Here is a 27,058-nt window from a genome sequence, read left to right as displayed (position 1 = left end):
CTGATCTCCCACCTCTCGTTGCTCCTCTTCCTGCTCTCCATCACCTGCCATGCAGCATTCACATTTCTCTCGAATTTCTTGACATTCTGGGCACTTCTCTGCCCTGCAGTCTCTAGCAAAGTGCCCCTGTTGTTCACACTTATAACACCGAAACTCCGGGCAATCCTTCACTATATGATCTGGATTCATACACAATCGACAGCTTTTAACCTGACGGTTATGTATGATCCTAAAATGCTGTGTGCCCTCTGCCGTTTCGAACCTGGTGCTATATGGGAGTGACTACTTCATTGGGAAACTTCACCCGGACAAACCTTGTCCCATCTTCTATTTCCGTTCCCATGTAGTATCTCCTTCTTATTCTTGAAGTAGGGGTTACCCCCCATCCTTCCAGTTTGTCCACGATGTCGCTGTCTTCAAGGTAGGCAGGCAGATGCATAAATGAGACTACGTACTCCCTCTCCTGCAGCTTTCTCACCTCACACTTTACACCTTTAATTTCCAGTCCATCCACTAGATCATCACATCATTCTTCATTCGTCAAAGTCACTTCAAAAAGTCTGTTTTGTTTAGGTCTCATTGCCAAAATCTTCTCCACTCCTACTTTCTCTGCTATGACCTTTATTAAATCCTCCGCTCTACCATCTCTGGCTTCTCCAACATCCACCATTACTGTTGCCTGTTTTGCATAGGTCCTCTTGTTTTCCACTCTGTTCTCTTCAATCTGTTTACGTCCTCTTTGTCCTTTTCCATAGTCGTAATCCTTGCCTTTGCCCTCCGCCATTTCCAAATCTTTTCCAGTTAAACAGTCCGTTTGGTTCATACTCAAAAAAGTCACTTTTCACCCTAACCAAACACAAAAACAAAAAATAAAGATACAAAAAATGTGGGAGAGTCTCTCTCTCCCAACTGCCAACACTCACTTCCTGGATTGTACCAAGTGCTCAGGGTGGTATGGCCGTAAGCGAAAGCTGCTGCCAAAATTGGGCCATTTAAGGCATTCAAGCACTCTTTTTTATTTTCATTTAAAAAAAAATCTTTCCTTGCCTTGGCCTCAATGCCAGAATTTTTCCATGTCCACATTTCTCAGTCACTGCTTTAATAATATCCATTGCTCTAACCTCATTCACTTTCTCCACGTTCACAATCACCGTCGCCTCCTTCAGATACTTTCTTCCATCTCTCGCGTCTGGTTTTGGTCCGTGTCCTACTCATCGTCGATAATCCATTCCAGGGTCATTAGCCATGCGTGTTTCTCCAGCCAGTCCAGGGTCTTTAGCCATGCGTGTTTCTTCAGCCAGTCCAGGGTCGTTTGCCTTGCGTGTTTCTCCAGCCAGTCCAGGGACGTTAGCCATGCGTGTTTCTCCTGCCAGTCCAGGGTCGTTTACCGTTAATCCGTCCATTTTGAAAAAAAGAAAGAAATGTAACCACCCTCCAGACAGCCAAAGCTGCTGTAAGGTGGTTTAAAAAAAAAACTAAGAAAAACAAACAAACAAAACAATTAAATTCAAAAAATAATACAAAAACAAACAGAGAACTCAAAATGGTGGAGAGCCTCTCTCTCCAAAATGCGCCCTCTAGTGCTCAGGGTGGTATGGCCGTAAGCGAAAGCTGCTGCCAAAACTGGGCCATTTAAGGCATTCAAACACCAGTACCCCAACATCGTTTTGTACCGGCAAGGAGAGGCCAGGCTGCAGTGCACAGAGGCAGCAAAGTCTATGGCAGAGGCCCCCAGCACCGTGGTTGACCCTACATGGCAGGATCCCAAGACAGCGGAGGCGGCTGCCAAGAGGTCCGGGGGTCAGCTGTGCAAAGGTCAGTTGGTCATAGTTTTCGGGAAGTACGCCGGTCAGACCTTTAGGTGGCTTCTAGAAAACGATGTCGGCTGGCTGGTGTGGTTGCTGTTCCAGTACTGCCAGCAGGGAGAGCAGAACGAGCTGCTGAAGTGGCAGAAGGAGCGACTGCTCGAGTACGCCAGAGAGTTCCCTCCTGTCACATGGCACCTTGACATGAGGTTGAAGGTAAGATAAACTTAGTTACCTTTTAGACCTTAGTAATTGATGTTAAGCAGTAACCAGTATTAGTAAAAGTATTATTTTATGAGATTATTCTATGGTTGTGTTTTATTTTCTGCAGAAAACGCAATCGAAAAAAGACCGGGCTCCTCCGACCTTCCCTGACCTCTCTCAAGACCCCAACTACAGCAGCGATGCCGAGTTGTTGGCTGCTGCAGGTATAGTAGTATTATGCTGAAATGAACTTGAGATGATGAAAACATAAAAAAAAATGAAAAAAGATCTCACCTGTGCTACTGCACATATGCAACGTCATTACATGCCACTGCTTAGACTCCACTCTATATGTACAACTGAGAAAATGTCAGAGCCAGAGGCTACAAATTCTAATCTCTATCCCCTGACCAAAAAAAGTTACAATCTGCAGTATGGAAGAGAATTGTATGTCGATGTCCTGTCATCGCTCAATCAGATCCCTAACTTAGTTGCGCCAGTCTCGTGCACTCATCGAGTTCTCTTTCGCTCTTGAACAAACAATAACAGCAACAGGAATGGAATACACTGATGAACAAAGAAATAACGGGAACAGAGAAAAGATGATTAATCTATATTTCATGTATTATTTATGCAGTTAAGAAGGCTGTTTGATAACTTACATTTCTGTATATGTCTAGCAGGGAAGGCCACTGGTAACTATATTTTTTTTATAATGAGTTTATTTAAAGATTGTTATAAATTCACTTAAATTAAAAGTTTTTTTTTTTTAAACCTAATAAATGTTGAAATTGGGTAGCTTTCATTTATACTGTAACGTAAGGTCATTAATGTTTCATAGAGACATTGGTGTCAGTGATACTGGCCTTCATTCATAAAAAGATGCCATTACAACACATTTAAAATATGCTGTCTTTAAATTGTTTCTACATTAATTTGGAGAGTAACTGAAATTACAATATCAAAATATTAAAAACTCCAAAAATATTAAAGTTTAGTTTATTTTCTAATCTTAAAAGATAAATAGAATTCTTTATTTTGTTCAAATGAGGGATTTTTGTAATTTCTTGTATTTCCCCCCCAAAAAAAGGTAGACTCAAAGGCCTACCAAGTTTTTTTTTTCTCATACAAAAATTTGATATAAACCATATGTTAAACAAACAAAAAAAATATTATTTATGGGTCATTGTAGCTGATGATTATAATAAAAACAAACAGAGAAAAACAATAAAGATTTTTTAATACTGTGAAACCGTGATATTTTCTGAGACGATTATCATACCGTGAAAATCTCAAACCTTTACAACCCTAGAGCTGATAGAACTTGTGTTTGTGACACTTGAAACTTATCAGTATGTATCGAGCAATGCAGTTGATACATTTGTGTGGTGTTCTCCTCTTCAGAGAGTGTCCTGGACAGGTCTGAGGCGTCGGTCAGCACGCAGCTGACCACCTGGGGAGACCTCGCCAGCTCTGTGCGCCAAGACGACAGGCCCGGACCCTCGTCCCTCCGAGAGAACTCTGAACCTGGTGGCGTCGTGCTGGAGGGCTGGCAGAAGTTCTGGGAGCAGCCGCCTGAATCCGCCCAAGCCCTTTGTATAGCCCCCGCGAACATCAAGTGGCTGAAGACCAATGAGACCTACGGGCTGTTCGAGAGGGCGTCCAAGTACAAGAATGTCAGGGGAAAGATGGCCGAGAGGAAGCTCTTTAAGGAGAAGATGGTGTTCCACCCACCCCCACCTCCTATGGCCGTCAAGGGAGCTGTGCCCAACATGCTCTCCTTCTTCACCACCCCTGCCTTCTTCTGGCGCCCGGTCGGCGTGATGAAGGCATTGATCCGCTGCCCTAACACCAACTGCCCCGCACCGCCAGAGTACTACCTGGAGAAGAAAGGGTACGGCAGCTACGCCAGGCAAGTGTATGGCTTGAACTTCCATTACACCTTGCTGACTGAGAGGTTGATGTGCAAACACTGTCTCAAGCTGAGGGAGGAGCTGAGCCAGGCGCACGTGGACAACGAGGAGGACAGCACCCACGGTGCCCAGCAGCAGTACACCTGGCTGGCGTACAGTCCAAAAATTCTGATGAACCTCGCCCCGGCCGTCAGAAGCATGTTCCCTGCCATAATCTGTGGCAAGCGTGCTGTGGACAGGAGTGTGGTCACACTGATGAGCGACCGACTCAATGCTGTCTCAATGAGCAAGGTTCAGAGGCTGCTGCAGCAGGGCCACGACGAGTGGTACTTGGAGCGTCGGGACCTGTACCAGACTCTCCTGTACGATGCCCGCACGTTGGCGGCTGGATCGTCTTCGTCTCAGCGAGGCATCCTGCCGTTTGCAATAGCAGCCGGCACTTACACCCCTCCAATCGCCCCGTCTCCCCTTCCGTCTGCTCGGGTCCTGAGACGTGCGCACCTGATACTGGAGATGGAGAAGATGCCCGTGTACAGGGACCAAATCCTCAGTACGACTGGGGAAATCTTGTGTATCGACGGCACGAGGAAGGTATGTACAGCATAAAGTACTTTATGACAGATTGACTCTTGATAAACAGCATACAATGAATGTTCTGCTTTGTTTTTATAGATTCTCAAAAAGATCTACGGCGATGGCCAGGGCACCACGCAGTACGTCACCAGCGTGCTGAATGAGTGGGGTCAGTTCTTAACCACAGTGGTGGTGGCGTCCGAGTCCGAGGGGTGCTACTCGCGCATGGCCAGAGGTCTGGTCGCCCGCTTTCGCCGTGCCAACGCTCCTGCTCCGAAGGTGGTGTACGCGGACAACAACTGCTGTCGGTGAGTTCAATAGCAGTTGAAACTAGTGTTGTCACGATACCAAAATGATGACTTCAATACAATACCAAAATAAAATACCTCGATACCGATACTAAATCGATACCATGGGGAAAAATATGACAGAACTTACAATTAATTTAAATTATTGAATAATTATATTCCCCTTTATAAAATAAAATCAAATAATATTCACATGCCAGTGTGTACGTCCGTGTGCATATTAGGCTGCTGGTCCTGCCTTTTAAGTCCCAAACGTAAGCTACCCACTGGAACACGTGTACGATTTATTTTAACTAACGGTTTTTGTTCACTAAAGACATACCCGACTGTGTTTACGTGAATACTCGCCAGGACGTACATTTTTACCAAGAATTTTGATTATTCAATCCTAATAATGCACAAAACAGAACCGCCTGAAGTAGAGAATGCATGCTGAGTGAAATGCATGTGCGTGCTTCAGGTCTGAGCCCGGCAGCGCAAACACGTACCTCCATGTTTCGCTGTGCTTATATATTTTATACTGTTCTGCTTCTGTTGTTTAGTGAATGAAAATAGTGGAAGCAGAGTTCTGCACACACACTCACACATTCTGACTCCGGCTGTCATAAATCAACGCAAAATAAAGAAATACTGTTCTTATTATTTAGAGTGCTATCACTCTTATAGTACCGGTACTAATAAAATTTCATATTGTACCGATTGTACACTAGTTAAAACCTAGGATGAAATGGATAATCCAGCATGTAACACACCTACACAAAATGTCATGATATAATTTTCAGTGACAGTGGTTCGTCGTTCTTGGAGAATCTGTTTGGTGACTGGGTGAAGAGGGGTACAGTCATCAGGCTGGACATCCGCCACTGGCTGCACCGCTGGGACGCCGTCGTGATCAAGCAGAGCCATGCCAAGTAAGGGGCTTTCATGAGTGCCGTGGCGGGTACCGTGCTCGCCTACAACAAGGCGGACATGATGCTCCTGGTCCAGGCGGTCAGGAACGGTAACCCAGAGCTCTACGGCAGGTACTCTGATGAGGAGATGATGGCCTTCCTCAAGCCTCATCAGATCAGATCATATGTAAGGCGTATTACCCATGGGGTTGTGGTAAGTGTGGCTTTCATTGTCAGATCCAGCTTTGAAAATAAATGTGTTAAATGTGTGAATGTGTTTAATGTGATTAAAACACTTGACCCTGAGAATATATCCTATGTGTTACAGGAGACTGCTTTGGCGATAGAGTCCATCCTTGCTGAGTTCCAGGGACCAGCCGGCCTTGACATTGATGGCATTCACCTTTTCAAGTCGCCAGAGGCAGTCGTCGTTCACTGGGCAGTTGCGAGCAAGCACCTCAGTTGCATGCAGGTGGGTTAATGTTTTTGCGGCCGTCGTGTGTCAAAACCATTCAAACTTGTATTTATGGCAACATTTCAAAAGGACACCAGAATAAATAAGGACCTTGCAATATGTTGTGTGTTACAGGATCCCCCTGGCATACCGCTGTATGTGTCTGTGAAGGTGGTGGTGATGAACGGCGTCCCACTGAACAAGCACAAGTGCCGGCGAGGCAGTAACTCTCTGGAGGGCTTGCACGCCCACCTGTTCAACGCCGTCCCTTCACAGCGATGTGGGATTATGCCATTCCAAGTGAGTGATTAAAACATAATATATATAAAGCTTTATTGCAGACACATGTGCATATAGCACATCATACTCTATAATTTAAAAAGATAAGTGGCAATGATAGCTTCAAGGGTACATTTTATTTCACAGATCCAGTCATCACTTTTAAACATTGTACACAATAACAGTCAAAATGGAAATGTATTTCAGGTATACTTGGTGTCCTTCGCCGTTCAGTGGAACCACCGCATGGCATCGCTCCGTGTCGCTGGTGGTCATGGCCGGCAGACGTCGTGCTTGGATGCGCGGCAGATCCAGCGCATCAACCAGCAGGCCGAGGTTCTTTTCGGCAAGGAGCACATCTTGGAGCCCAACTTTGCAGCACCAATGCCGGTCCCCGAAGCATACGAGCACCCCGACGAGGAGGAGCTCCTTGGTGTCGAGTACGCCATGTGCCAGTCCACCAGCTTCACTGCCAGGGACTACTACGTGCAGAAAGGTACAGTACTTGATCACACACTTAAACAATGATGACAAACCTGGTGCAAAAAAAACTATTGTTGTGTAGACATGATTGTGATTAATACAATTACATATTTGTAGTTGAGGAAGAGCAGTCGCGTGAGGAGGAGGAGGAGGAGGAGGAGGAGGAGGAAGAATCGGCTGAGCAAGGAGACGACGAAATGGCGGACGAGGGTCTCGGCATGTCTTCTGATACAGAGGAGGACCCGATAGACAGAGTCTGTGGGAAGCACGTCGTCCTCACCCAGGCAGAACAGGCGTAAGAGGAGGACAGTCCTGCCCTCCTAGACGCGCTAATGAACCATCGACATCTGCATCTGCCAGGTATAGAGGAAGTGGAGGCACTGGCCTTGCTCCTCCTAGAACTGTCCAACAACAGCGACCATCACCTAGTGCCGGCTGACCTGAGGCAGAAGATCGCCGCCGCTGCCAGCTCTCTCCACGACCACGACAAGACCGCCGCCCGTTTCATCAAGCAGTACGAGTCCAGGTGGGGCTACACCTTGTTCGGTCAGTGCCTTGGGGCGGACTCTCCTGAGACCAGAGCAGCCCAGAAAACCAAGTTTGGCTGCATGAGGTACGCTCAGGTGGCACAGGTGACGGAGGACAGTCGCCTGCTCTACCTCCTCCTCAAGATGCTGAAGAACCGAGCACCGGCTAATCAGCTCACCTCCCCCAGCAAGGTCACGGCTTCTTTGAAGGGACAGTATAAGAGGATTGCAGACCGAGTCCGAGACGACCCCATCCTATGCGGTCTCGCCATTCCACTGCCCAACTTGAACGCCAAGTCCATCTCCACCTTCACTGCCAGGGAGGAGAAAAAGGCCAACTACGGGGCGACAGTACTGCCAAAAGTGACGCCTCACCTGAAAGTGCTGTCGGACGCACCGTTCCCAGAAGCTCCTGTACTGCCGACATCCCTCCCGCCGCCAGACCGGCCTCAGATCCAATACCACCACGTTCATCACGAAGCTGGAAAAAGGCGTGGTGAGAAGCGGAGGTAAGTTGTCACTTAGCACTTTGTTTTACCTGTTGGCTGTGGAAAAGAAAGCAAATAGCACACACGTCATATCAATACTCATTACATGTGTATTTTATTTTTTTCAGATTATTTGTTGAAGAGCCAGAGCCTGTGCCTCCTGTGAGCCGGCCCGTTCAGCCTACGGCGTCGTCCTCCTCCTCCACTCGGCCAAAGTCTGCTGAGCCCACCCTTATTCTGCCAAGGCCTGCTGCATCCACCCACCTCCAGCCAAAGCCTGCTGTGCCCACCTATGGACCACCCCCTGTGTCGGCAGCACCCATACTGCTGGTTCTCCCCGCACAGCCACAGGCTCCCTCCGTCCTGTATCGTGGGCCGTCGTGCAGCCAGAGCTTTGTACCTCCTGCACCAACAGTCAAGGCATTCATGCCGAACAAGTCCTCGCGGCCATGAGGGGCTTGCTACATTCCTAATTGTGATGGACGGCGGAAGAGGTACACACCTTCCAAGGACAAAGTGGCTGGAAGTACCCAGAAGATATTTTCCTTCTATTCATCCACTAGGAAATCCACGACTTCTGGGTTTGACAATGTGGTGTACGACAGCTTTGAACACTTTAAAAGTGTGGTGGATGCAGAGTTGGAAAAGAGGAGAACTGTGTAAATAACTGTAAATAGCTGTGTAAATAACTGTAAATAACTTACCTGTGTGATGCCACTTCTTATGTGCCATCTGTAGGAGAGAGAAAGAGGCTTATTTGTGTTTGTTTGTGTTTTTTAAAGTGCTTCAGCAAGTACAATCTATTTATATAGTTAAAAAAATGCACTTTACAGTTTTACTTAAGAATGTTCTTGTGTTTTTTATTATTATTTATGTTGCTGTTAAAACGCACTTTGTAGTATATTTTTTTAATACAAAAAATGTTCTGGCCTATGTTCAATATCAAGGCCAATCATTTTAACCTTAATCAGTTCCAATCTAACACAATCAGTTTACATACCATTTAATGGTTGTTCATGTTCAGATAATCTGTGTTTTTGTCATGTGTGTTGTTTGTTTGTCTTTGTCATCTTCATGTCTTTGTGATGTTTGTATGACTTTCTGCTTCATGTTTAACAAAAGTTTGCCAAAGAAAACACACACAAAAAAATGTAACAGACAGGAATGGCTTGAGCATTTATTTGTTGATTAGTGACCTGAGTGTTTGGATAATCCTGTTCTTGTTTGGCCTGTACAAACCAATTGTTAATTTTTTACCTTAAGTACAAGTTTGTGTTTTTAATTGTTAAGTGTTTTTTTATTATTAATGTAATTTATGTGTGCGTGTCCATGTGATGTTTGTATGTCTTTCAGCTCCATGTTCAACTAAATGTTTGTCTCGTGTTCTCGCTCGTAGATCTGTACCTTGTTGTGGTGAGTGAGCTTTAAACCAAACAGATCTTGTTTACTTGTGTTTTCATGCATTGCCTTTTAAATGAAAAATAAAAGTTGTAAAAGTATTTCAAGTATTTTGGAGTCTTTGTATGCTTGGGTTTCATAAGGGGTGACAGTGTCAAAAAACAAACAAAGAAAGCAATTAGAAGTCCCTGTTTCTTCCTCGCCACTACCAGAGGTGTGAATACACCCCAATGTGCGCTGGCTCTACCCCCTGGGTGGTCTGGTGTCTTCCAAACAAAGTGAGAGTGCACTGATACACTATACACCCTTTCTTAATTCAGCCCAAAAATGTAACAATTGCACAGTTCCACTTGACTATATAAATCTCATCAGCTACATCAACTCAAACTATGAAGAGAATAAACAAAACATTCAGCAGACAAGTGGATTTCAATAAACTAGGCCTTCTACATTTACATGTACATTACATACCATTTCTGTTAATAACACTTCAGGACATTGACCACCAGATGGCAGCATCCGTTTTGATCATTTTCGATCGATCCCAGGGATGACCAATATGTACTTGGGAGGGTCATGAGCCATTCCCAGGCGGTCTCCCATCCAAGTACTAACCAGGCCCGACCCTGCTTAGCTTCCAAGATCACACGAGATCGGGCGTGCTTTTTTTTTTTTTTTTTTTATTTTTTATTTAGTAAGTCATTCATTTTTAAACATTACAGATGATTTACAAGACATTTTCTTTTCCAATCATACACAAACATATATCAACCTTCATACCTTTAAATACATTGTAACAGTCATACCGTTACTTGTTTTGTTTTTTTTCATAATTGGTTTAGCTGATGCCTTAGAGTGATTTATATAAGTCCCATGTAGTTCCAATAGGAGCAGCTAGGGGGCACTATTGCCTGGAGGTAACAGGATATAAGCTCAGCTACCATAGAGGAAGTTAGTTCGTTTGGTAGAAAATCACATTGTGAACTCTCTCTGCTTTCGTCCTCTTCTAAAGTCCTTTGTTGAGAACTCTTTGAGTTTCTGCTCAACTAAAGGACTTTTTAATGTCTTCATGTCCTTTGTCACGAATTTCCCACATGAGCACTGAGCAGATTAATTCCTCCACTGGATACTAGAGGTGTTACATTGCATGTGATCTTAACATGCATGTGATCTTAACCAACCCAATCCTGCGGTCTACGTGTACCATCATTAACTGCCATCATTCCATATGTTGTGGATCACAATCATTGCATCATCACTTCATCTCAAGGAAAGACTAAGCATTTCAAATGATAAGTTCACTTCATCCATTTGACTCATTTGAGAGACTTTTGGGGGTTGATTCCTGGTATGCATTGAGTGTTTTGCATTGGGATATAAGCACTGGTGAAGCAAATAAATAGAGTTTAAAAAGATCATTTGGTTTGTGAAGAGGTTTATTTATCAGTACACGTCAGAATTCTGTTAAACCCCTCAGAGTAACATCTAACCAAATAAAAGAGGTGTTACAACATCTCTTTTTACAAATTCAGTTCTAATCCATTTGGTGTATTTTTTATAAAAGGATTATTTTTCCCTATCAGTTTATTAAGCATCTGCATCTTCTCCTCACTCTTAAAATACTCTTCCAAAGTCTTAATATATTCTTTCATTTTAATATTATAACTAACCCATAAATCCAACTTCTTCTTCTCTCTTCTAGCTAAATTCCTTCTATGCCATATTACATTCCTCGCAACAGTCAAGAAAATATGTATCACCCTTTGTTTTTCACAATCTATGTTGACTCCGAATAAGAACAACCAGTTCCAATTCTGTTCATTCTCAATTTCATCTCTCTTATCCCCCAACAATTCTTTTACCACAGTTTTAATTTTCAGTTTAAAAGCTTGTAATTCTGCACATGACAAAAACATATGTAAAATTCCTTCCTCTTTTATCAAACAAACTTTACACATAGCATTGTCAGTTAATCCCATTTTATGCAGTTTTAATTCTGAGAATATTATATTATGTCTAAAATGAAAATCTAAGTTTTCCATTCTTGCATTCATATACAATTTCCTCATATTTTTCCATAACATTCTCTTATCAAAATCGTTAAACACTTTTTCCCAAAACTTTACAGCCACCGGCTCTTTAAACACTGAATTCCTGAAAAAGACATAAAATTCTTTCACCGTACTTTGATTAAAAGGAACATCCTCTCCCTTCTCTTTTATAAACACCTTCATTTTCCCCCTTTCATTTCCATTTCCTTTCTCAATTGTCTTTATCCCGCTTCCTTTATCTGTTCATACTGTTTTTCCACGATTTTCACATTTATATCATCTTCAACCTCTTTCACCTCATCTACAATTGCATGGAGTGGGAAAAATCCTTCTTTTACTTCGTACAAAATGTCTTTCACTCGCTTAAATCCAGCCTTAATCCACGGTTTAAAATACAGCTCTTTTCCATTATATAAAACATTGTCATTTAAGAACAATGGTTGATTTAACATTTCTTCTCTTCTCATAGGAATCATGCCCACATTTCTTTTAAATTCCCCCCATGCTTCTAAAACTTCTATATAGAATTCTGGGATTCCAAACATCTGGTTTTGCTTTAATTTCATCCATAGAATATCTGCCCCAATATTAAAATTCCCACATTTGTTTAAAAACATCTTCATTATCTCTGGCCATTGCACTTGATTTCCTTCACTCTAAAAATGTCTCACTATTTTGACTCTAAAACTCTTTTTCTTTAATTCTGGATCCTGCAGTCCCAGCCCTCCATCTTTCACATCCCCTATTATTGTTTCATAAGCAATCTTTGATGGCTTCGAATCCCATAGAAACTTCAAAACCACTGCCTTTATTCTTTTGCTTGTCCACCTTGGCATCGGCGTCACCCCCAACACATACCACATTTTCGCTAACGTTAGGGCATTCAGTACTAGCACCTTCCCTCTCAATGTTAGTTCCCTCATTTTCCAAAAATTTAAAACCCTCTCCATCCTTCCAATCACCTCATCCCACATCATGTCTCTCATTACCCTTTCGTTTTTCCCTATTCTGACTCCTAACACCTTTAGTCCTTCTTCTTCTTTAAAAGGAAATAAGCTTTGAATGTTCTCTCCTTCTCCTATGTTCATATAAACTGTTTTCTGTATGTTTATTTTGGCCCCCGACCCTTTACAGTACTTTTCTAATATTTCCATTGCTTTCTTAACACTTTTGACATCCCTCACTATTAGTGTTGTGTCATCTGCGTATTGATACACCTTTTGCACTTCTTCATTTTGCCTTAACTCAACTCCCTTGATTTCCTTTTCTTCCATTATTGCTAACCCCAGAGTTTCTGCTACCAAACTATATAACTGTGCTGACAAAGGACAGCCTTGTCTTATGGACCTCAACACACTGAAAGCTTCAGTTAAAAACCCATTACATTTTATTTGGCTTTTTGCCCCTTTGTATAAAATCTTCAACCATTTTATAAAATTTTGCCCAAAATCAAACTTTTGTAGGATTTCAAACAAAAATTCATGCTCTACTCTGTCAAAGGCTTTTTCTAAGTCGAGGCTTATAACGTATCCCTTTTTCTTTCCCTCCACCATATGGCTCACTACATCTCTAATGCTACACACTGTGTCTGTAATATCTCTTCCTTCGATAGCGTACGCCTGGTTTGTTTCAATGATATTTGGTAGGATTTTCTTCAATCGGTTTGCTAATATCTTTGCTAAAATTTTATAGTCCGTATTTAACATGGTTATTGGTCTATAATTTTTCAAGTCCTTCTTATCTCCTCTTTTTTTGAAAACTAATTTAATAACCCCAATGCCCATGAAATGACTTGTTTCTTCCTTTTTAAAGATCTCATCATACACTTCCTTTAAAATTGGTGTCAAAACATCCTTAAAATGTTTGTAAAATTCACTTGACAGCCCATCTCTTCCAGGACTTTTTCCATTATTCAATTGCATTATAGCACTTTCGATTTCTTCCTTTCCTATCTCTTCATCACTCAATTTTTTATCATCTACATCCAATTTTTTCTTTATTTTCTCCATTAAAAACTCTTTTTCTGTCTTTTCGATTTGTCTCTAGCTAAACAACTTCTTATAGAAGTCTATTATTTCTTCTAAAATCTCTTGTTTCTCTCACCATCTCGCCGCTTTCTTTTTTAATCTCTTTGATTATCCCTTCTCTCTGTCTAATTTTCTCTAAATTAAAGAAAAACTTTGTGCATTTTTCTCCTTCTACTTCTTATGCTGCCCTGCTTCTTATCACCTCCCCTCTAAATTTCCTTTCTTCTGTTTCTTTTAGTTTATTTTCCAATATTAAAAATCTTTCCACATTTTCACCTCCCTCATTCATAATGTTGTTTAATTCTTTCCTTATTTTATTTTCTTCAAGATTCCTTACCCTCTTCATCATTTTGCTAAAGTTCTTTGCGTATTTCCCAATTCTATATTTAACATTATCCCACCAAATTCTTTTATCTTCTTTGTACAATTGATCCTTCTGTTCTTCTTTTATCACCTCTTCTACTCCTTTTGTAAAACTAGTTTCCTTTAAAAATTCCGTATTAAGAATCCATAACCCCGACCCTCTCTTCATTCCACTTGAATCAATCTGTACCCATACAACTTTATGATCACTTAGTGATGTTTTTTTATAATAAATATTATCCACCACATTCATGAAATCACTTTTACATAATGCGAAATCTATTCTGCTTGCACACATGACCTTTTTAACCACTTGTTGTCTTGAGAATTCTCTAACACCTTCATTTCTTTTTCTCCATATATCCACTAAATCATTTTCTTCCATTATACACTTCAGTTCTTTCCTCCCTCCGTCTGATTTAAAGACCATTCCCTCTGCTAAATCCATCCTACTAAACACCGTGTTAAAATCTCCAATTATTAAAGGGGGGGGTGAAACACTCAGTTTCAGTCAGTGTCATGTCAATCTTGAGTACCTATAGAGTAGCATTGCATCCTGCATATCTCCGAAAAGTCTTTATTTTTTTTATAATTATATAAGAAAGATGCGCTGTTCCGAGTCTTTCCGAAAAAAGCCGAGCGGGTGGGGGCGTGTCGTGTGAGCGGAGCTAAATAATGACGTGTGCGCGCCGCTGCTATTGTGTTGAGTCGAGTGCGTCGTAAAGCTGTGTCATCCCTAACAGCGGGAAAAAAACTTTATTCAAAATAAAAATATGGCTTTTAATCAGATACAGCCATACATCTATGATCCGGAATCAGACCCAGAGGCTGCAGTTGAACAGGAGCAGCAGCAAAAACGACTAGAGCAGGACGTCTCTATGTGGTACAAGTTATACACTAACTATATAATATGCTTAGCGGCTTGTGTTATTTACATATTTATACTTGAATTATATCGTCGTATTTTTGTCTTTGAAGGTGTACATGTGGGAAGTGCAGTTGTGCACGTGTGTTTGTGTGTTTACGCGTGGTTTGTGTAGACGTTAGTAAGCGGACTGGTTTTGCACGGCAGGTTAAGTTAGTGTTTACATAGAAAGACACGGAATAGTAGCGCATTTGAATGAAGAAGCGTGCTTATTTAGTTCAACATATTTCCCCCCTCTTTGTGTATTGTTGTTTGGAGTGCTTTTACAATACACAAACATAAAGTTACAAATATAGTGGCCAGCTAAACAAATGTACACGCACTACACATCGCATGCTCCATTGATCAATTAACTATACGTGATCATGTTTGGGCTACTTGATGAGCATAGGCAAAAACACAGACATTTGAAGCAGTCTCACTCACCGCCTGCGGTTCTAACGTTGGGACTGCTCCATCCTTCAGCATTAGGCGATTGGAAAATCCGGCGTCGAGCTGGGCCTTGTTTATGAAACAGTCGGCACCGAAATGCAGCGAACAGATATAAACATTCGCGCAACTCAGTTGCTGATCCGGAAAAGCAAATTACATCCACTGTTGCCTTAACGCGGGGTTTTGGGGAATCTGTGCAGGACTGTCTTGGTCTGGCAACCAAAAACGCACTTTTTTGGTGACATTGTTATGTGCACATCACCTGTCCAACATCCTACAAGCCAGCGCTTTGATGGGCGTAGCCTGTTACTTTCGCTCTCTCCCTCTCTCTCTCTCTCCCTCTCTCTCTCTCACGCTCTTCCGGTAGAATTGTCCGTAAGGCCCATACAAGGAAATTTCGCCCCCATTAACGTCAAAGGGGACGCATGATCGCAAAAAACTTGCCGAAACTTATGACTAACCGGAAGTAGTATTTTTGACAAAGAAATACTCCCATCAAACGTCCACCTTAACTTTTGAAACTTTGTCTATGTTTAGTATGGGATTCCAAGTCTTTAACAGTGTAAAAAGATCAGTATGCGTGAAACAGCATTTCACCCCCCCTTTAAAAACCTTTTCCATTTTTCCAAACACGCCTTCAGTTTTTAAAGAACTCAACTTTTTCCTTTTCTATCACTGGTGCATGTACATTACATAAAATAACTTTTTCTCCACCTTCTTCTATTTCCACAGCCATACACTTCCCCTCTTTATCATTATACACCTCCCGTAAATTCTCACACACTCCTTTTTTGATTAAGATTGCTACCCCTCTCCCTTTCCTTCCGTCTCCATGGTTGCACCAAACATCTCCTTTCCATTTCTTTTTATACTCATCCATTACCTCATCTCTCCAATTCGTTTCTTGAATCATTAAAACATTTGCCATTTTACAACCTTCTTTCAGTCTTTCAAATTTCCCCTGTTCTAATAACCCCCGAACATTAATAGTTGCAATACTCAGAACCATTGTACATAAGAGAGTCCACATTTCCTTACTCATTCCATTTCATCACCTCTCCCAACTAATACCCCAAATCTATTTTGATCACCTTCCCCTACCTTTATTTTTTTATCCCCTATTTCTCCTATCGTCAAAAGTCTTCTTTTAGCTTTTCCATGCTGTTGCTTTACCTTTAACAGACGTCTTCTTGTTTTCACCTTTTCCCAGTCTTTTTTTATCATCCCCCATTCTTTCTTCCTCCATCTCCTCTATCTTGTCCTCGTTCTCCTCGTCCTCGTCTTCCTCCTTGTCCTCCTCCAATGAGTCATGTTTCTTCTCTTTACTCTTAGAACTCTCTCCTTCTTGTTCCATACCCCAAACATTTTGCACTGTCTCTCCAGCTTGCTCCCCTTCCTCTTGGTCCATTTCTCCCATTAGCTCCTGCTCTTCCTCCTCTTCATTTTGTGTTTCCTCCGCTGCTGCATGGTTTCCCTCCTCATCCTCAGCCTCTCTTTGGCACTCGCATTTTACCAGCACGTTCCTACAGTCGGGACACCTTGCCGCATCGCATTCCCTTACGAAGTGGCCAAGTTCGCCACAGTCATGGCATCTGAATTCGGGACAGTCTCTCATAACATGCCCGGGACCCATACACAGACGGCAGATCTTAACCTGTCTGTCATGTATCACTCTAAAATACTGTGCCCCTTCCGCAGTTTCAAACCGTGTGCTGTATGGAAGAGACACAACGTCTCTTGGGAATTTAACTCTCACATACCGAGTTCCATCTGTGATTCTCATGCCTGGATAATATCTCCTTTTGATTTCTGATGTTGTCGACACACCCCACGCATTCAGCGTACTTTTTATCTCTTCATCCGTTATATAAGATGGGAGGTGCAAAAAGGAAACAATACATTCTCTTGCGCTTAGCTTCCTCACCTCACAACGGATTCCCTTGATTATAATTCCGTCCTCTAGACTTTCACAAATGGCTTCATTTTCCAAGGTTATTTCAAATTCTTTGTTCAATCTCGGCCTAACAGCCAATACTTTTGTCACTCCCACCTTTGCTATTAGTGCAACGATCACATCCTCTGCTTTTCCTCCATCCACCTCTGCCACATTTACAATCATGGTTGCCTCCTTTGCATACTCCTTTTGGTGTTCTTGAATGTTTTTTTCTTCCCTTCTTTCCACACTTCCTCTTTGCATATGCCTCTGCTCCTTCTCAAGTCCTTTAACTTGTTCCTTGTCCATAGCCATGTCCATGTTGTTATCAGTAGGTCCGTCCGTTGTGAGCAACTTGCTCATTTTGCCCTCCCTGAGCAGCTGTTTCTGCTCAGGGCAGCACCAACAAAAAATATTTAACTCTACAAAATAAAACTGGATAAAATTCCACTGAATCTTAAATCAAAGAAAAGTTTGGGAGAGCCTTTCTCTCCCTCCTGCTGCCAACTCACTTCCTGGACTGTACCAAGTGCTCAGGGTGGTATGGCCGTAAGTGAAAGCTGCTGCCAAAATTAGGCCATTTAAGGAATTCAAACACTCGTATTTATTTTAATTTAAAAAAAAATCTTTCTTCGCCCATGAAACAAAAATGCTTACAGCACCTGGTATTCCCAGGCGGTCTCCCATCCAAGTACTAACCAGGCCCGTCCCTGCTTAGCTTCCGAGATCAGACGAGATCGTGCGTGCTTTTTTTTTATTTATTTTTTTTTATTTATAAAATACAATATAAAAATACAGTTCTTATTATACAGTCATCTCTACATCACATTTTAAAATTTTACATTATTTAGAAACTCCCCATCATCCACATTACATCTTTTAAACACAAAAAATAAACAAAAATAAACATATTTTCTAATTTAAAGTACACATACTTTGAAATATACATTACAACACTTCTGTTTTTTAAACACATTCCACACTTCCAATATACATGCCCCCTTTTTTCTTTTTCTTTTTCTTTTTTAACATTTTAAAAACAATCTGAATCACATACAGGCAATGTTACATTAAAATTAAACCATGTATTTTCAATAAAAGGGTTATCCTGCACGAAATTCTTTGTAAATACTTCTTCTTTTGCTTCCATTTTAAAATAATCAAATAATACTTTAAGAATAAAACACATCCTATTCTTAAACAGTTTACATACAGAAACATTCTTCTTTTTTTCTTTTACTATATTTCTCCTTCTCCAAATTATTAACCTTGCAACTGTTAAAATCAAATTTAAAAAACAAACATTATTTACTTTGCCTTTAAAACCAAACAAAAATATTGTTTCCCAATTCACTTCAACAATTGTTTCATCTACCCCCAATTTTGTGACTATTTCTTTCAATTTTTTAATAAAACATTTCAATCGTATACATTTAAAAAATAAATGTAATATTCCCTCATCTTCTCCATTACACACTTTACACTTTGCTTCATTTGATATTCCAATTTTACACAGTCTCATTTCAGTTAACAAACAATTGTGTCTTAAAATATAATCAAAATTCTCTAACTCTGGACTTTTCCACCAAACCCTTACATTTTGCCACAATTCCTTTGTTTCTTTATTGGGATAAAGTCTTTTCCAATATTGTTCTGCTTTTGGATGGATAAAAACATCTTTACATAAACATGAATAGAAGAAATGTAACTTAAGATCGTTAAAAGCATGTTGTTCATCATTGACTTTAACACTAACCACCATTCTTTCATTTGTCTTTGTTTTCTCTTCCATAATTTGTATCCATTCATTTGGTATTATCTCCTTTAATTTTTCATATTGATTTTCTAGCACTACTTTACTTTCTTCTCCATAATTTTCTTCAATTGCATCTTTTATTACTTGGGTTGGCAAAAAACCGGGTATTACTTCATACATTATATCTTTGATTTGCCTTATCCCTGCATTATACCATTTTTTATAAAAAATTGTGTGTTCTCCCCTTTTAATTAACTTATTTAAAAACAGTGGTTGTCTTAAAATCTCATCTTTATTAAAAGATGTGCAAACAACATGCTTACTAAAATCTCCCCATGCCTTTAAAACTTCTTTATAGTACTCAGGTAATCCAGTCATCATATTTTCCTTTAATTTCATCCATAAAACTCCATCTCCTATTTGTCCACATTGGTTTAAGAAAAATCTCATTACACCTTTCCAATCATAATTCCCATCCTTCCAATATTTCTTAACTAATTTTATTCTTATGCTTTTCATTCTTATTAATGGGTCTAATAATCCCAGTCCTCCTTCTTCAACTTTCCCAATTATTGTGTCATATGCAATTTTTGGTGGTTTGCCTTCCCATAAAAAATTAACAATTAAAGATTTGATTTTTTTATATACACACAAGGGCATACTCACAGATCCTAATACATACCACATTTTTGATAAAAACAAAGAATTTATGACTAAAACCTTCCCTTTTAGAAACAGGTTCCTTAATTTCCAAAAATTCAATCTCTTTTCCATTCCCTTTAAAACCTCCTCCCATATCAAATTCCTGATCACATTTTCATTTTCTCCAACCCTAATTCCTAGAATTTTCATATTTCCCTTCTGTTCTTTAAATGGTATTGTAACAGGTAATTCATTCGTTCTGCCAATTCTCATGTAAGTTGTTTTTTCCTCATTGACTTTAGCCCCTGTTCCTCTGCAGTATTTTCCCAAAACCTCCATTGCTTTTTCTATACTTTTAATATCTTTAACAAACAATGTTGTGTCATCAGCATATTGATATATCTTATGTTCAGTTTCTTCTTCTTTTATTAATATTCCTTTAATATTTTTTTCCCCTTCTATTGCCAGTCCTAGAGTTTCAGCCACTATCGTGTATAACAATGCTGACATGGGACAACCTTGTCTTATCGACCTTGTTATTTTAAAATGTTCAGTTAAAAACCCATTCACTTTCACACAACTTGTAATGTCTGTGTATATGCATTTTATCCATTTTATGAAAATCTCACCAAATCCAAACTTCTCCATTACATCCATCAAATATTTATGTTCTACTCTATCGAATGCTTTTTCTAAATCTACACTTATTATATAACCCGTTTCTTTTGTATCTCTCATGTACCATATCAGATCTCTAATACTGTTTGTAATGTCGGTGATATCTCTATTTAAAACCGCATATGCTTGATTAGTTGTAATTATATTTGGTACCACTTCTTTCAGTCTATTGGCTAATACTTTAGTTAATATTTTGTAGTCAGTGTTCAGCATGCTTAGCGGCCTGTAGTTTTTTAAATCTTCTTTATCCCCTTTTTTCTTGTATATTATTTTTACCACTCCTTTCTTCATACTTTGTGTTAATTCACCTTTCTTTAAAACATCAATATATATTTCATGTAAAATAGGACATAAGATATTTTTAAAAACTTTATAAAATTCATTTGGTAATCCGTCTATTCCTGGGCTTTTCCCACTTCTTAACTGAGCTATTGCTGTTTCTATTTCTATCTCTGTAACATCGCTCTCGCACATTTCTCTATCTTCCTTATTCACTTTAATTTTAATTTTCTCTAATAAAAATTCCTCATCCTCTGCGCTTAACTCATTTTCTGTAAATAAGTCTTTGTAAAATGTTTTAATTTCCTTTAAGATACCTTCCTTGTCTTTCACTGTTTTCCCATCTTGTGTATTAATACTTGCAATTATATCTGATTTCTGTCGATTTTTCTCTAATTCATAAAAATATTTAGTACTTCTTTCTCCTTCTACTATATCCTTTGCTCTACTTCTTATTATTGCCCCCTTACACTTTTCTTCCTCTATATTCCTCAATTTTTCTTGCAATTCTATTATCTTATCAATGTTTTTCTCTCCTTCTGTTATTTTTCTCATTTCTTCATCCCATTCTTTTTTAACTTTATTTTCTGTCAGTCTTTTAACTCTCTGTACTTTTTTAGAAAAGTTTATCGAAAACCTCTTTTTTTTTGCCAAAATATATTTATTAAGTTTTGTGCATACATAAACACAAGACAAACAACCACAATGCCTATCAGAAAGCCATAACTGTGCAAAGCAACGGTTTACAAATATTCATCACTTATCTTTAAAATAAAGATATAAAATAGGATACATGAGTTGTATAAATCATGTGATACAAGTTATTGTTCAGAAATGAACAGCAGTGTCTACACATCTCAGTCATTGTCATCTGTTAAATCTAAATCCTTGACATAATCGATAAAAGTGTTCCAGATATTCTCAAAAAGCCTCTGTTTGCCTTTTAGCACATATGAAATCCTCTCTAGTGGCAGAGCAGACAGCATCTGCCGTAACCATAAAGTGCCTCTTGGTCTATATGCTTTTTTCCAAAATAAAGCTACACATCTTTTGCCGTTAAGCAGGCTAAGGTCTATAAATGTGCGTTCATTTTTAGTATAGTTGTGCTTCTCTGGATATAAGCCCAATAAAAACATTTTTGGGTCTAATATTATTTGCTTGGAAGTAATATTTTGAATAATGTCTCTTACTTCTTCCCAAAAGAGTGTAATTTCTGTACAGTGCCACATACAGTGAACCAGTGTTCCTCTACATTGTTTACACTTTGAGCACACATCAGGAATATTTCCATTATATCGACAGAGTTCCACTGGAGTCACATATGTTCGCATTAACCATTTAAATTGGATAACTTTAAGACGAGTATTTATTGATGTTGTGTGGGCTAAAGTGCATGCATTCTGCCATTGTTCTTCTGAAAGTTGCGTCGACAAATCATCTTTCCAAGCTCTAAATCTATCATGAGAGCTTTCAGAAACGTAAGACATAATCAGACTATAAAACTGAGAAATAATGCCTTTCTTTTGACTATCTTTTAATAACATTTCTTCCAAGTCTGAAGTGATGGGTTTCGTTAATATATTGTTTTGACTTACTCTTATAAAGCTCCTAAGTTGGAGATACTTAAAGAAATGTTTTTTATCTAAGTGAAATTTATCTTGTAGTTCTTGAAAGGTCATAAGTATGTCAGATTTTGGTAAATACACATCTCGAACCATTCCCAGTCCCTTAGTTTCCCATAACTTAAATGTTGCGTCTGCCCTGCCAGGTGGGAAAAGTTGATTGCCCCATAATGGACTAAATTGAGACAGACAGTGTGGATCTTTAAGAACTGTCTTCACATCACTCCACACTTTTATCATGTTCTTAAGAATTGGGTTTTCAATTTCTCTTAATAGTTTCTTTATTGTATTTGAATACATGTATGAGGGAAGAGGTAAATTCAATCCCTGTGATTCCAGTTCTATCCAATGCGGTGAATGATTAGTATAGTAAAACATTATAGACCTTAGTTGCGCAGCCCAATATTATAGCTTTAAATTAGGACATTTCAAACCTCCACGTTCATAAGGCAAGTACATTAAAGACAAACGAAGTCTTGACCTTTTGTTATTCCAGAGAAAGCGTATAAACATTTTCTTCATTTGCGAGAAAAAATCAAATGGGGGTGCAAGGGGAATATTCTGAAACAGATATAGTAGCTTTGGAAGGATGTTCATTTTTAAAATGTTAATTCTCCCAATTATCGATATAGGCAGCGGCATCCATCTATCAACTGATTTTTGTATTCCTGTTGTTAAAAGATTGTAATTCACCTCGACTATTCTTTCTAAGCTTGGTAAAATCTGTATCCCCAAGTACTCAAACTGTGTAACAACATTAAATTGTATAGCATCTGGGATTGGGTTTGTTCTTTCATGTTTATTTAATAATAAAATAGAAGATTTGGTTTTATTGAGCTTGTAACCTGAAATTTCACTAAATGACTGGATGATTTCCAAAATGATCCGTATTGATGTGTTTAGATTCGAAATAAATAAGATCACGTCATCTGCGAATAAAGAAATCCTATGTTCAGATGGTCCTACTGTAATTCCACTAAGTTGGGGATGGGAGCGTATTGCAATCGCAAATGGTTCTATTGCTAACGTGAATAATAAAGGCGAGAGCGGGCAACCCTGACGGCACCCGCGTTTTATTGATATCGCTTGAGAAATATTTCTATTAGTGATGATTTCAGCAGTGGGGCTGTCATATAATATTCTGACCCATTTAATAAAATTGTCACCACATCTAAACTTTTCTAATACCTGAAAAAGATATGGCCATTCAACCCTATCGAAGGCCTTTTCAGCATCCAATGATAGAAGAGCTGTATTTGGTGCATCTTTTTTATAATGAATAATATTTAATAATCTTCGTACGTTGTGGAAGCCCTGCCTTCCCGTGACGAATCCATTTTGATCTAGATTTATTACAAAAGGAAGAGTTTTTTGTAATCGTTTTGCTAATAATTTAGAAATAATTTTCAAATCTGAATTTAAAAGACTAATGGGTCTTAGATTTTCACATTTATCTAAAGGTTTTCCTGGTTTAGGCAGGAGCGTAATCAAGGCTGTATTTAGTGAAGGAGGAAGAGAATTTAATTGAAAGATTTCTTCAAACATGTCCAATATAGGTACCAAAAGTTTATTTTTAAATTTCTTATACAAATCTATAGGAATGCCATCAGGCCCTGCTCTTTCCCCCGATTTCATGCTGTCAATGGTTTGTCCAATTTCTTCTATTGTAATATTTGAATCTAAATGAACTCTATCATTCTCCGAAATAATGGGTATATCTATTTTATTAAGAAAGATATTTATATCGTCAAGTTTAATAGATGCTTGTGCTTTATATAATTCTTCATAATAGCCCTTAAACGCATTATTAATTTCTATTGGGTCCAATAGTGTCTGCCCATTTGATATTATTGAAGTAATTGGCGATTTCATTTCAAGCTGTTTTATTTGCCATGCCAACAGTTTGCCAGCCCTATCACCTTGTTCGTAAAATGTCTGTTTCAAGCGTAGAAGACTTGAGGCAGCTCTAAAGGCAGATTGCTTATCATATTCAGCTCTCAATAATAATAATTCTTTTTCCAATTGTGAATTATTAATATTTTCTGAATTATTTACTTTCGTTTGAAGGGCTCTTATTCTGTTTTCCAATTTTAATCTAGTTTCCTGTGTCTTTTTTGATTTAGAACCTGTATAACTGATTATATGCCCTCTCAGGAAAGCCTTGAAAGCTTCCCATTTAATGCATGCAGAAGTTTGTGTAGTGTTAATTTGAAAGTACTCATCTATCTGTTTTTCTAAATATTTCACCAAATCCTCATCTTGTAACCATTTATATTGAAAATGCCATCTAGGTGGATCTCTTAGTAATTTATCATCTCTGTAGACCAAACAGCATGGTGCATGATCCGAGATCACAATATTATCATAAGAGCAGTCAGAAATTTTAGATTGCAATTCTGAAGAGACAAGAAAAAAATCTATTCTAGAGTATGTCTTAAAAGTACCTGAATGACAGGAATAAGCTCTTATATTCGGTTTTCTCTTTCTCCATATATCTAATAAATTTAAATCTTTCATAAACCTGTGGATTGTAGCCCTACAGTTGTTATGTGAATTATCAACCCCAGTTGATCTGTCTATTTCTGGGTTTAATGTACAATTAAAGTCCCCGGCTATCACATGAAGTCCTGGAAGTGTTGAGCGAGTAAGAAATAGGTCGTTATAAAAATTGCTATCATCCACATTAGGACCATAAATATTTGTTATATTTAGCATTTCTGATAACAAAGATCCTTGAAGTATTAGAAATCTTCCCCTTTTATCTTTAATAACATTTTTTATTTTAAATGGAACCGACTCATGAATTAGTGTCATAACCCCTCCAGCTTGAGATGTAAATGATGCCGCATACATAGTGCCTTTCCACCTCCTTCTCACCCTTATACTATCATCAGTGAGATGAGTTTCTTGCAACAGTACAATTTTAGCATTCATTTCTTTCAGTTTATTCATAACTTGTTTTATCTTTTGAAGACGTTGCAGACCTCTGCAGTTCCATGAAATAAAATTAAGATTCACTTCTTGAGACAATACTTGTGAAAACAAAATGTTTTTACCAGGTTGCTTTGCAATGTAAAATTATCCTTGCTTATAGGCATAACAAATAGGGATGTTAGAACAAACATCCAACGCTCTGAACTAGCATAACCCCCGTCTCCCATCCCCCACTCAAGAGGGTACCCCCCCCCCGCTGCTGTTGGTCTCCCGTTATTGCTAAGACCGGTCCACACTAATGAGGATCAGTCAAACCACTTTCTTGTTCCAAACTACTTCAATTACTAGCCTACTGCTGCTTCTACATTTTAACAAGTATTAACTTATAATTCCTGCTCACTTCTATTTACTTTCGGTTTGTTATATGATAACAACACCTTAATTTCTCTCAAAATGATGTGGTATCTTATGATCACTGTTGAATAGAAGTATTCAGTCATGTTGTATAATACACTTTTGTGAGTATTTAGCTTCAAACTTTAGTACTGAATAATTACGTGTCAGTAATTAAATGGAAAAGAAAGAAAAAAGGGCTTGTTGTAGTTATTTGTGTCGTACTTACAACAAATCACAAACCACCTTAATTGACTCTATCATTTTAGTTCCTGTCTCTTCTTCATGTAAATGCTACTGTATTCTCCTGAGAAAAATGTGTGCCTCGGCAGGTGTTTGAAAAGAGTGAGTTTTGTCCTCGTGAGTCACCAGCAAGGTCGCAGGATGAGACATTCCATGGCGAATACCCAGTTTACGTAGTTCCGCGCGAACTGGGTCAAACTTCTTCCTCAGCTGGGCAATTCCCGTAGCCAAATCCGGGTAGAAGCGGACTTGTTGGTCTTTGTAATAGGCCTCCTTTTTCTCCCGTGCGGCGGTATAAACTGCCTGCTTGACCTTATAGTTGTGAAACCTCATTATCACGGTCCTCGGGCGCGATGCGTTGTCGTTCTTTGGTCCAATTCTGTGCGCTCTTTCCAAAGTAATTGAAGACTGTAGCCCTTCATTCTCCAACGCCTCGGGGATCCATTTCTCTAAGAAGGCACACATGTCCCTACCTTCAGCGCCCTCTGGCAGGTTCACAAGCCTTAGATTGTTTAAACGAGATCTGGCTTCTAAATCCACAAGTTTATCTTCCATAGTTTTGTTTTTAGTTTGTAACGTATTGACTTTAGCTTGTAAGCTAACCAGATCGTCTTCCGCGGTGGAAATGCGCTCCTCCGCATGCGACATGCGTTCACTGCAGTCACTGATCTCCTTTTTCACCTCTTGTAGAGTCGTTGTCAGTCTGTCAAGCCTAGAGGTGAACCCTGTTTCCATTGAGCTTAACTTTGCCAGTATTTGATCAGCTTTGGTGCCTGTTGGTTCAGTTTCATTTTCAGTTTGCGTAGTCATGGTCTGGTTGGACTTGGTCGCTTCGTCACAAATATTACAGTCAAATAGGCTCGATTGTTTGGTTGTCCCACCTTTCCCCTTTTGCGACTTTACCGAGCTAGGCATCACACCTCAGAATACTCTTCTATTTGAGACTTTAAGTGAGCAGGAGAGCTTTTTTTTGCGAATTCAGCAGCAGAGTAGCGAAAACACGTCTTCTCACATGGCGGCCAAAACCGGAAGTCTCGAAAACCTCTATTTTATTTTTCAAACTATCCCACCAAAATCATTTTTCTTCTTCATACATCTCATCATTCACACTATTAAGTAATATACTTTCTATTTCTGTTCTGTATATTTCCATTTTTAAAAGTTCTGTATTTAACATCCATATTCCTTGTCCTTTGATAATCTCGGTAAAATCCATCGTTATCCATAAAAAATCATGATCACTTTCACTATAACTTTTATAACATGCCTTTAAACAATAGTGTAGTTCTTTTCTCTTACATAAACATAAATCGATTCTACTTTGCTTCAAGTCTCTACCAACTATTTGTCTTCTTGAATAATCTCTTTTTAAACCATTTCTCTCTCTCCACACATCAACCATATCATACTTCCCCATTATATTATATAATTCATTCCTTCCTCTATCAGCTCTATAGA

The 27,058-nt window shown here is 39.2% G+C and overlaps 4 protein-coding genes across 4 annotated transcripts; 3 read left to right on the top strand and 1 right to left on the bottom strand.

Moving 5' to 3' along the window:
- The first annotated feature begins 1,648 nt into the window (after positions 1-1,648).
- LOC137079533 (uncharacterized) lies at positions 1,649-5,718 on the top strand. Its single transcript, XM_067447487.1, has 5 exons — positions 1,649-2,021; positions 2,137-2,233; positions 3,414-4,513; positions 4,595-4,803; positions 5,586-5,718. Exons 1-5 carry the CDS (start codon positions 1,719-1,721, stop codon positions 5,716-5,718), a joined length of 1,842 nt encoding a protein of 613 aa, XP_067303588.1. The 5' UTR covers positions 1,649-1,718.
- Positions 5,719-5,727: 9 nt separating this feature from the next.
- On the top strand, positions 5,728-7,208 carry LOC137079532 (uncharacterized). The gene is made up of 5 exons (XM_067447486.1): positions 5,728-5,907; positions 6,022-6,165; positions 6,283-6,447; positions 6,634-6,922; positions 7,027-7,208. Exons 1-5 carry the CDS (start codon positions 5,728-5,730, stop codon positions 7,206-7,208), a joined length of 960 nt encoding a protein of 319 aa, XP_067303587.1.
- LOC137079081 (proline-rich protein 36-like) lies at positions 7,076-9,840 on the top strand. The gene is made up of 2 exons (XM_067447034.1): positions 7,076-7,945; positions 8,053-9,840. The coding sequence occupies exons 1-2, from the start codon at positions 7,242-7,244 to the stop codon at positions 8,375-8,377; spliced, it is 1,029 nt and encodes a 342-aa protein (XP_067303135.1). The 5' UTR covers positions 7,076-7,241; the 3' UTR covers positions 8,378-9,840.
- On the bottom strand, positions 8,444-17,246 carry LOC137079082 (uncharacterized). The gene is made up of 3 exons (XM_067447035.1): positions 16,294-17,246; positions 8,629-8,656; positions 8,444-8,538 (listed from the first exon to the last, which is right to left on the bottom strand). Exons 1-2 carry the CDS (start codon positions 17,237-17,239, stop codon positions 8,646-8,648), a joined length of 957 nt encoding a protein of 318 aa, XP_067303136.1. The 5' UTR covers positions 17,240-17,246; the 3' UTR covers positions 8,444-8,538; positions 8,629-8,645.
- Positions 17,247-27,058: the final 9,812 nt, after the last annotated feature.

Source organism: Pseudorasbora parva, chromosome 6, assembly GCF_024679245.1.
Source record: "Pseudorasbora parva isolate DD20220531a chromosome 6, ASM2467924v1, whole genome shotgun sequence".
Lineage (NCBI taxonomy): Eukaryota > Metazoa > Chordata > Actinopteri > Cypriniformes > Gobionidae > Pseudorasbora > Pseudorasbora parva.
Note: the sequence above shows the minus strand (reverse complement) of the source record. Positions and strands in the feature narration are given on the sequence as shown.